Source organism: Carassius auratus, chromosome 6, assembly GCF_003368295.1.
Source record: "Carassius auratus strain Wakin chromosome 6, ASM336829v1, whole genome shotgun sequence".
NCBI classification, from domain to species: Eukaryota; Metazoa; Chordata; class Actinopteri; order Cypriniformes; family Cyprinidae; genus Carassius; species Carassius auratus.
In genome coordinates, this window is record NC_039248.1 from 4,165,469 (window position 1) to 4,177,584 (window position 12,116).

Sequence of the window (12,116 nt, forward strand, 5' to 3'; positions counted from 1 at the left end):
TAGAGAAAATTGCATTTTATATTTTTAATGTAAGTCTAACTTAATAAAAGTTACACTAACTACCGTTTGATATGTTGAAATGCAAATTTACGTATTTGTATAAAATTTGTCCAATTCCTAATAAGTTCGTTTAGTTCCATGTGCTAAATATTTGTAAATATCATCTTAGGCACAGAAGAGCAACTGGAAATATATAGAGTTGAGATCTTAGTCTACATTTTCTTCTGATAATTAAATTCAATCAAACATATTGCAATACTTGTCTCAAAATGATGCGGCGATTCTATTTACAACTAATATTATATATCAGAAAAGTTTAGGAACCGTTCTCTCGGGCGCGTTTTGAAAGCCGGACTTCTTTTTCTGCTGCAAGGGTTTGTTTACTTCCGCTTTATCGTGCCGTTTGGACAGTAGCTTTGAAATGCAGGTAACGTTACATTGTTACATGTTTTTACGTTTACTTTATTTTTTAACAGCTGTTTCACATTTCTATAACCTCACTTACAATTAATGTAAACACGTATGCAGTTTAAAATATATATATTTTGCGGTTGGTTTTGCCTGCGTATAGAATGCATGTTTTTGTTTTTTGTTTTTTACATTTATTGTTGTTTTATTGTGTCATATAGTAGCTGAAGGTGTTGTGTTTGTGTTTTATTCCGGCAGCAGCGGGAGGAGAAGCAGCTGGAGGCGTCTCTGGAGTCTCTGCTCTCTCGTGTGTCTCATCTGAAAGCTTCCCTGCAGAGTTTTATTCTGAAGCTGGAGCACGAGCACGACAGACTCTCATGGTGAGTGAACTACACATCTTTCCTGATGAACTCACAGAGGATCTGTCTCTGTACTGACCTGGATGTTTTGAACCCAGGCCCTCAGTGCTGGATAATTTCGCCCTCCTGTCCGGGCAGCTGAACACCATCAATAAAGTGTTAAAGAACGAGAAGACCCCGTCCTACAGGTCCCAGGTCATCATCCCGCTGCTGCTGTCTCCTGATCGAGATGAAGAGCTGCTGGTGAGTGTGTTCACCGAGTCCCTCTGGGTACCACAGCGGTACTGTCTTCTTTAAGGTGTGACCTCTTCTTGTGTTCCAGAGACTGACCGAGCAGCGTGTGCCTGTGTTCAGTCACGAGATCGTGCCGGATCATCTCAGGACCAAACCTGACCCGGAGGTGGAGGAACAGGAGAAGCACCTGAGCGCTGAAGCGGCCCGCATCGGACCTGAAGTAGCTCAGGTGAACAAACACACAAGTCTTCTAGCATGGCGTACATCAAATCCCTGTCTTCAGACAACATTCAGATCCAGATGAGGTTTCTGTAACCTTCTGGTATACCCTTGTGTTTGTTGGGGTTTAAAACGGATAGAATATAAACAATTTTTTTTTTCTGAATGAAATGAATGTATAACATTTTCATTAAATAATAACCTATTTATTCTTTAAAAATTGGTCTTTTTAAGGGATTTCGTGGAACTAGAGGATATTCACATCTATTAACCATTCAGTTCTGTATAATATTCTGCATACAAATATTAGCAAAGAACTTTACTTTTTTATTTTATATAGTGGGAAATAAAACAAGCGTATTTGAATGTGTATATATATATATATATATATATACACACACACACACACACACACATTATACAAATAAAAATAAATAAATGTATGCATTTAGCAGACACTTTTATCCAAAGCGACTTTTAGGCTAACAATTTTTTTTTTTTTTTTTTTTTTTTTTTTTTTTTAACCTAACACACACATATATATCTCACACTCACACATACATATATGAGAGAGGTCTGTGTATTCCCTAGTTGTTGCTTATAAGAGTATTTGTATACATAATAACAGAATTTATTTTATTTGCTACTTTATTTTGGTTGATTTGTATATTATAACTCTCTTTCACATTCGATTTTGATCATGAAAATCTATGTAACTATTTTTCTTAAGAACATTTAGCCTATTATAATAATGTCCACAATTTAATTTTTTTTTTTTTTTTTGAAGTAATGATGTTGAAAATTCAGCTTTGATCACAGCAATAAATTGCTAATCCTAATCCGGTATTTTTTCACAATATTACTGTTGTTGCTGTATTTTTTTTATATAACTTCAGCTTTTGGTGGTATTGTCTTTAAAAAGAAAAAAAAAAGAGGAAAACAACATAACTGGTCCCAAACTTTTGAATGGTAATGTATTTTCATAAAGAATAATTATTTTCTAATTTGTAATATGTTTATTTATTTTATTTTATTTTTTTGTGTTCATATTGCAAATACCACTAAAGTCACCATTCCAATAAAATAAGTAAAAAAATAAACTTAATTTTTTATTACCCGAAGACTTTAAACTAACATTGACACTGCTGACACTTTAAATGTGAAATGTATAAAGGTTGGTTGTTGAACTCTGTTCTGTTATCTTTTTAGAAACAGATCCAAACACTGAATAAACTTTGCTCGAGTCTTTTGGAAAAGCTGAATAATCCTCGGGACGACAGAGACTCTGAAACCTCAGGTATTAACCGTCGATCCTAGTTTATATTTGCTGATTTGTCTTGTGTTCAAAGTCACTGATGTTAAGTGGATGTTTCTCTTCAGCTTTGAGGCAAAACAAGCCATCCTTCAATCCCGCCGACACGAACGCTCTGGTGGCAGCGGTGGGGTTCGGAAAGGGACTCTCGAAGTGCAGGCCACCTGGATCTGTCCCCGCTGGTCACCCTGGACAGCCGATGATGTCCACAGGTCCCACACTTCAGCAGGTCACAATCGCTGGGACCACGGGCCATCAGTCCGGCATGGGAGGACAGGGCTCCCAGCAGCAGCCTGGACAACCTGGTACCACATTCACAAACACATTTATGCACAAAATCAGCATGCATCATGTTCCTGCAATGGTTTAATTCTACACGTTCTATTCTAACAGGGAAAATGCCCAGCAACATCAAGACTAACATCAAGTCTGCATCCATGCATCCTTACAACCGATGAGTTTCGTTCAGAAATGCTGCGTTTTGAGATGCTACGTGTGGCATATGAAGCAAAAAGGCTCATTTGTTTTGTGCATTTTCAATAAACTAATTTGTTGAAATCATATGTTATCACATTTTCCTTTGACACATCAGATTTGAAAGAAATCAATTAAAATGTAGTACTGAGAATCACAAGAGAGAGACACTGCAGCTAAAAGAGCATAGATGCACTAAACGCAGTGTTCTATTTCAGTCACTAGGTGGCAGTGTTGGCTCTTTATTGAAGTGTGTCCGAGGTCTAAGTACACTGCCATTCAAGATTGGTATGTAACTAATACTGAAGTATGGCTTATACTTAATATTCATCAAGGATGCAGTAAATTGATCAAAAGTGACAGTAAAGACATTTATGATGTTACAACACGTTTTCATTCTCAAATGAATGCTGTTCTTTTGAACTTTCTTTTAATCAAAGAATTATGGAAAACAGAAATGCATCAAGGTATCATCAGAAATGTTTCTTGAGCAGTGAATCATCATTTTATAATGATTTCTGAAGATCACGTGACACTGAAGACTGGAGGAATGATGCTGAAAATACAGCTGCACATCACAGAAATATATTGCTTTTTAAACATTAGAATAATTAAATGTCTTTTCTGTATTTTGGAATTAAATTCAGCTTTGGTCAGCAGAAGAGACTTGTTTTAAAAACAAAACATATTACTGGCCCCAAACGTTTGAGTAGTGGTAGTGTATTTCATAATGAATAATTGAATTTTCTTATTTTTTAATACGCTTGTCTATTTATTTTTAATTTTCCATTTCCATTACAAGTTTAAATGTTGATTTGGAAGCTTATCTTTCACAATTTCAATGTTCCTTATTGAGGAGATGAATGTTAAGATTACTTACAACAGTGCACTCTTTTGTTTCATTCTAGATTTCCTGCTTTGTTTTTCAGTTCACATGAATGTCCTGGTGATTGCAGATGAACATTAAACTACTGGTCATAGCCTCAATAATAACAAATTACTAAAAGGTGCCGTTGTAGTACCATGGTTTTCTATTTATCGTGATAACCCTGCACACACTCCTCAGCCGTGACTCTTTCAGTCCTCACACACCTTCAGTTTCACCTCACACCGCGCAGGTGTTTAATGCTAAATCTGCAAGTGAAAATGAAAGTGATTTGGGGCCTTTTTGAGCCAATTAGCACATCAGGAGCATCGGCGGGTGATACATGAACCTTCTCGGAGGATTCCTAAATGTAATCACATTTCTAGATGTGCACATAAATTAGGTATACAATTTCAGTTCCCTTTTGTGTTCTGTGGGTGTTAATGAATACATGGGAGGAAATAACTGCTGAGAATGAACAGATTCAACTGTCACGTCACCAATTCGGACAGTATCTGCAAATATTTACCATTAAACATGGAAGCACTGCAATAGTAAATGTCAAAATACAGCCGTTTAGAGTTTGTATTGATCAAGATGTATTGATCTTGTAAACTGTGTTCATGTTTTGATCAGAGTGCTCAAATGACCTTCCGTGGATTCATGTAAGGTATAAGCTGTTGAGTGCAACTCAGATCTGGATTTAAACCCCAATTTAATAAATGTTTGTTTTAATGAGCCAATCAAAATCATGCCGGTGGATGTACAGCAGGAGTTAGAAGCAATTATCATGCATTTAATATACAGTGATGTAACTGAATGGAGAGCAGGTCCCGAAGCTCTGCTCTCTTTTGAAAGCAGTAAACATGTACTTAGCAACCACTCATAACACCCTAGCAATGAGTTACAACCATGCAGAACGCCTCCGCATTTCATTCCTTAATGCACTTAAACCCAGCGGCAAATAAGCAGACGATTCTTGGACATTTTGCTTTATATTGCACACACCCATACTGAAAATGCAACTTTTGAAGCAGTTATGTGTATTGAAAAACGAATGTTTTCATTTCAAGTAACTACAAGGAATGTTTGTGGTGTGAGAATGTGTGCAGTTTAAATTAAATTGTACAACTAAATGTCTAATAAAACTACACTGCAATGGCAGTGGCACAGAAGTGCTTCTGAAGTGGATTTAGCCGTCTTTAGACTAATTGATGCTGTTGGCATAAATGCATTTACATAGTAACTGCACCTTTATATAATACTGATACTAACGGCTGAGGTGGGTCAGAGCAGGCTTTTCTGTGCCATTGCTTCTCAGTCTGTTTTAATTTGATTAATGTAATTCACAATGCATCATGGGATTGTAGTTCTTTGCCTCACTAAAGCCATTAAATACATACTCTTATCCCTTTGTTTTTTTGTTCAGATAAAAGTTGTTTTGATTTCTCATTGGAGTTGGTTGACTCGGTTCATGGCTTATTAACAAATACTTTTTAAAATCCATTTAAAAAAAAGAAAAATAGAAAAAAAAGACTGTCCTAAGAAATAGTTTGACCATCTATCAGTTGACCAGGAGATTATCAGACTCTCTTTTCTGATTAAAATTGGGCCAATCTACTTTTTGCGAATCCACAATTCTTGCAGTTGCAAGTTTATCATGCAATTCTGATTTTTTTTTTAAAAAAAGGAAAAATTAAAAGTCTGAATTGTGAGATGAATAGTCACAATTACCTTTTTTATCGTGTACACAGTGGCAGAAACAAGTTTCTCTAGTTTATCGTTCTTGTTGTCTTTGAAAGATTCTATCATCTATGATTTAATAATGAAGTTCACAGATTTCCGAGTGTGATTCTTGCTGTCATTGTGCAGGGCATTTCCCAGCGTTCAGCCGGCAGGGTGATGTTTTACTGACAGAGGAGCTGAATGTGACAGCGGCCTCCTGCCTTGAGTCTCAGACAGACAGCAGTTCTTCTGAAAACTCATGAGATCTATACCCTCCCACATCACTGAGCTGAGACAGAAATAACAACAAACACTGACCCCTGTGACCCCGAGAACACACACTTCAATAACTGATCAAGCAAATCAACTTAACCTGACCCTACAAAGCAGCGGAATGTGTCAGAAAACGGTAAAAGTGCGAATCACACAGTCTTTTTGTTCTACCAAACGCACTTTTAATCCTTCAAAACAGTCATTATTGTTTGACAAGAAAGACAGAATAGACACAGGTCTGGATGAGCAGGACTCTGACAGTCTGCTGTTTGGAATCTGTGTTTCAAAGAGATAAGTTTGCGGTTTGTCTCGAGGCGCTGTTTTCAAAGATGCGCGAGCGCGCGTCTGATTCATTAACACGAGCCGCTTCAGGCGATCTCACAAAGCTGCGCTGTTTAACTTCAACACCCACATCGACAAAAGTTCATCTCGTCTGAGCTGGCAGCGTTTCCGCGATTGTCGACGCGTTCTGCGCTTTGATCCGCAAGGAACGCGCGAGCGAATAGCGCGAGGCTCTTTTGGGGAAAGTTGGTGATCAGACGCGCCTGACTGTCGCAAACGGGACACACTGTCTACGTCCTCCTGAATTAAGCCGAAAATCAACACCGACATCCAACCTGATCTCTATTCTCTCTCCCCTCTGTGACAACGCAACGCGAGCCATTGGGGAGGAACTTTTCGCTCCTGCTTTGAGTTCGATGGCAGCCACGCGCAGCACACGAGCCTCACCCGGCGTGTCAATGCGATAAAGCCCTGGAGCGTCCTCCCACCGGACACGCTCCGTGATACCCACGCAGCTTTCATTCAGCCCTGCAGACCCGAGAGCTGTTCCCATCCCATCCGCCCCTGCGGCGAGCTCGCGAGGATGAGGATGATGCGTGCGTGTGCACTGTCCTGGCATTGATACGCTTCATCACACGTGCATTATGCAGAACGCGCAAACACGCGCACACATGTTGTTTTTACAGGACGAGCGCATCACAAAAGCCTCATTCTGTTTATTCTGTCTCATGCTCCATTTACAGCAGATGGATGTCATTACAAAACTTTTTTTGTTGTTGTTGGGTGCAATGCATTTCTGGAATTTTTATGTTATTTTAAATGAAAAAGTGAATTTTTGAGTCTCATTATGATTTTATGTGTTTTTTCGTCTGCATACAGTAGGCTATATGGGTCAGTCTGCGTTGGTTGGTCTTTGTTCCTGCCCTTATAATAATGATTTGATCTTTTTGACATCATGTTATTGTTTTGTTTTTAACCAGTGTTTCATTGTGAATGCATTTGTATAATTCCAGTGTAATTATACACTTTTAGAATGAAAACAAAAAACAAGAGTAATGATATGAGAGTTTGAAAATGTTTATTTTATTTATGTTTCTCTGAAAATTTGAGTGTGAAAATTCAGAAGAAACCCTTTCAGATAATATATATATATATATATATATATATATATATATATATATATATGTGTGTGTGTGTGTGTGTGTGTGTGTGTGTGTGTGTGTGTGTGTGTGTGTGTGTGTGTGTGTGTCTGTGTGTGTGTGTGTGTGTGTGTGTGTGTGTTGAATCACAAGATAACATCTGATGTAACAGATGAAATAGAGTGCTGATCATATTTTAGTGTTTATTTTAGTGTTACATTAGCCTAAAGGTCATTAAAAGATCTATAAAATTATTTTTAAAGCCACCTTTTTCTGATTTATTGAATGTAGGCCTACTAATTATATTTTTTGTAGGTTTAATGTTGTGTACCTGTTTTCTTCTGTGGTTTGTGCTGGTGTTTTGAAGCTCAGTCTGATTCACTCAAAGGTTCCTGCTCTGGATCAGTTTCAGAACAAGGACCAGCTCGTGGCGAGTGAAAAATGGACTACAGAGATACTCTAAATGGTGGCCATCAATAAGCGTGCTGCGCTTTGCTTTGCATTCATCTTCCCCCCTTAATTTGTTTTCCAGACACCAGTCCCTCGGCTGCTGACCTTTGAGAGAGACGCTCCTGAAGCAGCAGATAGAGCCGAGAGCGTGTGTGTTTATGAAGTGCAGCCCGGAAACAGCACATTTAACCACCAGAGCCCTGCATCTCACACAGACTCGCTGCTGGAGTCATGTTCCTGAAGCTCATTCTCACAAAAAAACCCTGCCATTTGGTCCTTGAAAATTTCAGATTTTTGTAATTTTATCATTCTATATGAAAAGTTTATTCAGATTAGTGGTCAGCATTTTTAGCTATACGTGTTTACAATGGAGCACAACGTGCATAAACTGCACATTGAAAGCATGATGATGTTTATTATTATTATTATTATTATTTAATAAAAGCAAAATATAGACAAATAGATCTTTTTATTTTAGGCTTTATAGCCAAGATCCATGACAATGAATTGGACATGCAAATCTAAAAGAAATCTCATTGGTGCTTTTTCATTTCTAAAAATATATGTCCAACTGTTGCCAAGGCCATATTTTCTCATTTAGTTAAACTTGACATACTAAAATAACTAAAACTGAAATAAAAGTTACTAAAAAGTATTATATACATATATCATTTATTATATATTATTATACATACATTTTGAAAACTGAAAATATAACACAAAATATTCGGAATTCAATTCAAAATATTAATATTAATACAAACTACAATATCTCATTCACACAAAAATAACACACTAACTGAATATGAATGACACCAGACACCAGAGAGAAACATATTGCAACAAAAGAAACTATTTATTTGGAATATGCATTACCAGTACAAATGAAGAGACCAGAAAACCTACACCTTGTTAGTTTTTCTTCACAAAAACGAGTTGGAATCAAAAAGACAATAGTTTGTTCCGTTGTATTCCTTTTATACACACGCAGAGATCTTAAAAGTTCAAACTGGACAAGAGAACGTCTCGGCGCTTGATATAAAAAAAGAAGAAACATTCAAAAACACTGCAGACATGCAATAAAGTAAACATCTGATGTTTTACAAACCGCTGTATATGCAAAAACTAAAAGCATCATTAGATGAGGCTCTGGGGAATACACTGCTGCTGAGGAGGGGTCTGCAAACCAAGAAAGACTATGACCCGCACTATCTCTTCATGTCTCTCTCATTCTCAATCAGCTGAGCAGAAAGCCTGTAAAGACTTAATCGATTTAAATGTGGATGCCGTTGTCATGAAAAGAGCAAAAGAAGAGTAAAGGTGCACATCTACCTATAGAAGCTAGCACACATTCACATTATGCTTGCGAGAAATAAAACATGTGGCCGTTCGTATATGAAATCAGAAATGAGAATCGGCTATTCACAACAGGAGGGCATCAAAAATATATCCAAACCGATTTCTGCATTTGTGTGCCATCGTGAGCTTTTCCTTTCTTCTTGAGAAACACGAGTGGATTTTTGGTTTCAGGTGTGTATCCACGTGAGAGACGCTTCCCAGATTTGACACAGTTTACAGCATGAAGGATGTGATGTGAACAGAAGAGCGGACACACCTGTGGTTTTTGGTATCAAGGAAGATGGGATTCGTAACCGGAAAAGAAAGTGATTTCACATTTGGGATCGGTTCACTTCTGATTGCCTTTTATTGCATTCTGATGTGCGATGATGATGATGATATATATATATATATATATATATATATATATATATATATATATATAAAGGGATTTGTGTGTCTGTACATAAACATCAGACAGAAATTCATCAAGATTACATGAATAAACTGAAGCGTGATGCATGTGAATCTTATTTAAAAATATGCTAAATAATGATACCGTTGTGCTAATAACCTTCAGAAATGAATAATTTGATATCTAGATAGCTCTAAACTGCACTACAGCTTAAGCAGGGAAACTATGATTTTCCCTCATGTACACGAACCAAATATTTCGAGATTCAAAGCAAAGGTTTATTAGACGAACAGAAACCTAGTTCAGCTCCGATGCAGTGCAAACTGCTTTTTCAAGCACAAGTCTATTATAAAGTAAAACGAGCTCCTAAAGTGATGTATAAAAGTACTTTGGCACTATGGTAAAATTGCAAAAATGTTTGAAACATAACTTGAGGATGAAGGCAGGGTGGACGTACAGTACAGAGCCATGTGTCTAGTCTAAACGTCCTGTTGTCTCGGTCTGGATGTTTGAGAGGTAGCATGAAGACGTGTGATGGTGCGCGGATGGAGACAGTCCGTGTGTGTGAGGATCAGTTGGAGGTGTCGGAGTGAACGCTTCCGGGTCCTTCTGTGGGGGAGGTGACGGAGGACGGGGTGGTGGGGTCCTGCCAGCCACCGTTCGCCTGATGGAGAGACCACACACACACACACACACACACACACACCATGAGTCAACAATCAGGCACATTTTGTGTCATGTAAAAATTGCAATATCAGTGAAAAATGGCCTATAGATCAATATTTCATAGTCAAACCCATTGCTCTCAGTGTGTAGAATGTGTCATTTTTATAAAATGAATAAAATTAAATCATTCATCTTTTTACTGGAAATGGAAAAATTGATGTGCTACATAAACTCTCGTAGGTCAAAATGAACCAGCAATCAGATATATTTATGACATTTAGCATTTTTAAATAAAACAGGATGTTTTAGCATGGTTATTAAAGTAGACTAAAACTAAAACTGTAAAAAAAAAACTATATATATAAAAATAAAAATGCATGAATGTCATTGCATTAGAAAATAAAATATCAAAGCAACTGTCATTCATTTTAAAGAAAGACACTTCACAAGCAAAATGAACTGCGCCACTTTCTAATCAGTAAGAAAGAAAAGTAAGAAAGTTGCATTAATTTCATCCAAATAAATTAACATACAGTAAAATTGCAAAACATAAATACAATTTAAAATAACTATTTTCTATGTCAATATATTTTAAAATGTAATTTATTCCTGAGATCAAGTCTAAATTTGAATCATCATTCCTCCAGTCTTCAGTGTCACATGATCTTCAGAAATTGCTTCTCAAGAAACATTTCTGATAATTATCAATGTTAAGAGGTTGCGGATTAATATTTTTGTGGAAACTGTAAAACAGTTATCTTTTTCTGAATCCTTTAAAAAAACAGAAAGTTAAGAAAACAGACTGCAACAAAAACATTTGCAACATTAAAAATGTCTTAACTGTCACTTTTGATCATCATCTGAATAAAAACATTCTTAAAAAAAAATGCCGCCCCTTATATTTTGAACATAAATATGATATATTGTATTTTATTATATGTTTCTAAACTCGACTATAGGAACTGTGTATATTATGCAATTTATTGTGATTCAAAACTAATGCAATGATGTACTCAGTGATGCTTTGTCCTGTATTAAATGTGTTTTGAAAGCTGTTCTGTGTGTATGTACATCACAGTCAAGCCCACAATTCTCCACAAATACAGTAGGATGGGATTTGCATACTTCCGTGCTTTTCCCATGAATATTTTTAATCTCATTAACATACGGCAGAACGGAAGCGGGACAGAGAAGCTGACCCCCCCCCTCTCTCTCTCTCTCTCCCTCTCTCTCTCTCTCTCGTCTCGGCTCGCTGTCAAGGCCATTAGCTCGGCAGGAACCTGATCTGAGCAATGTGCTTGGATTGCTGTCCCAAGTCCACACTCGGCTCCCCGTGTGTCTGTCGTATTGATTTTCCTCTTTACCACACGGCTTGTCGCTGTGAATTTTCTCGGCGTGCCTAGTTGCCAGCAGCGCCCCTCCCTCCCCGAACACACAGGATGTCCTCCTACGAGTGTTTTACCATAGGCGCGCGGCTGTATTTTTAGAGCCGAGTGTTTTTGTGTGCCGTCCTTGGGGGGATAATCAGAGTCGGGTGACTTTGGGGCACGGCGAGGGGCCATACATTTGCAGCCGGTGTCACCTGTTCCCATCAGCGGGGCGCGTGGCTGCAGGTGCCGGCCGATCTGATTGGATGTGATGGGTTCAGACAGACGAGGGCCGCTCTCGTGTCCACGTCTCGCTGGGCAGCACGCCGCCCGTGGCGCTCGCGACACACAGGCAATCAACTAAGTGACCAGGATTCCCAGACAAGTCGCACTAAGTGGCATTCTGAGCCCTATGGCTTTGAAATAATTGGTAGAGGACAAAACAAGAGGAAGTGTTTTTTCTCGCCTTACATTGATGCCCTGCGGACTGTACATCTGGTTTGCTGCGAGGCCGTCACTGTATCCTCCTGTCTGGCTGATAACATGGCGAAGGGTATCCACCTGAAACAACACAAAAACAACACGGCAAG

At 38.0% G+C, this 12,116-nt stretch overlaps 2 protein-coding genes across 3 annotated transcripts in view; one reads left to right on the forward strand and one right to left on the reverse strand.

Moving 5' to 3' along the window:
• The first annotated feature begins 279 nt into the window (after nt 1-279).
• LOC113091262 (mediator of RNA polymerase II transcription subunit 8) lies at nt 280-3,093 on the forward strand. Its single transcript, XM_026256674.1, has 7 exons — nt 280-427; nt 667-788; nt 866-1,010; nt 1,090-1,230; nt 2,430-2,517; nt 2,601-2,837; nt 2,926-3,093. The coding sequence occupies exons 1-7, from the start codon at nt 422-424 to the stop codon at nt 2,988-2,990; spliced, it is 804 nt and encodes a 267-aa protein (XP_026112459.1). The 5' UTR covers nt 280-421; the 3' UTR covers nt 2,991-3,093.
• Nucleotides 3,094-9,506: 6,413 nt separating this feature from the next.
• pbx1b (pre-B-cell leukemia homeobox 1b) overlaps nt 9,507-12,116 on the reverse strand; it is a 68,095-nt gene continuing 65,485 nt past the window's right edge. For both annotated transcript variants that reach the window (XM_026256683.1, XM_026256690.1), the window contains 2 exons: nt 11,998-12,087; nt 9,507-10,157 (listed from right to left, as the gene is read on the reverse strand). In XM_026256683.1, the coding sequence (XP_026112468.1) occupies nt 10,065-10,157; nt 11,998-12,087 (183 nt within the window). In that variant the 3' untranslated portion in view covers nt 9,507-10,064. The remainder of the gene's footprint in view (nt 10,158-11,997; nt 12,088-12,116) is intronic.

Coding starts and splice junctions, on each gene's coding strand:
- LOC113091262 (XM_026256674.1), top strand. Junction 789..865: donor GAGCACGACAGACTCTCATG/GTGAGTGAACTA, acceptor TTTTGAACCCAG/GCCCTCAGTGCTGGATAATT. Junction 1,011..1,089: donor ATCGAGATGAAGAGCTGCTG/GTGAGTGTGTTC, acceptor CTTGTGTTCCAG/AGACTGACCGAGCAGCGTGT.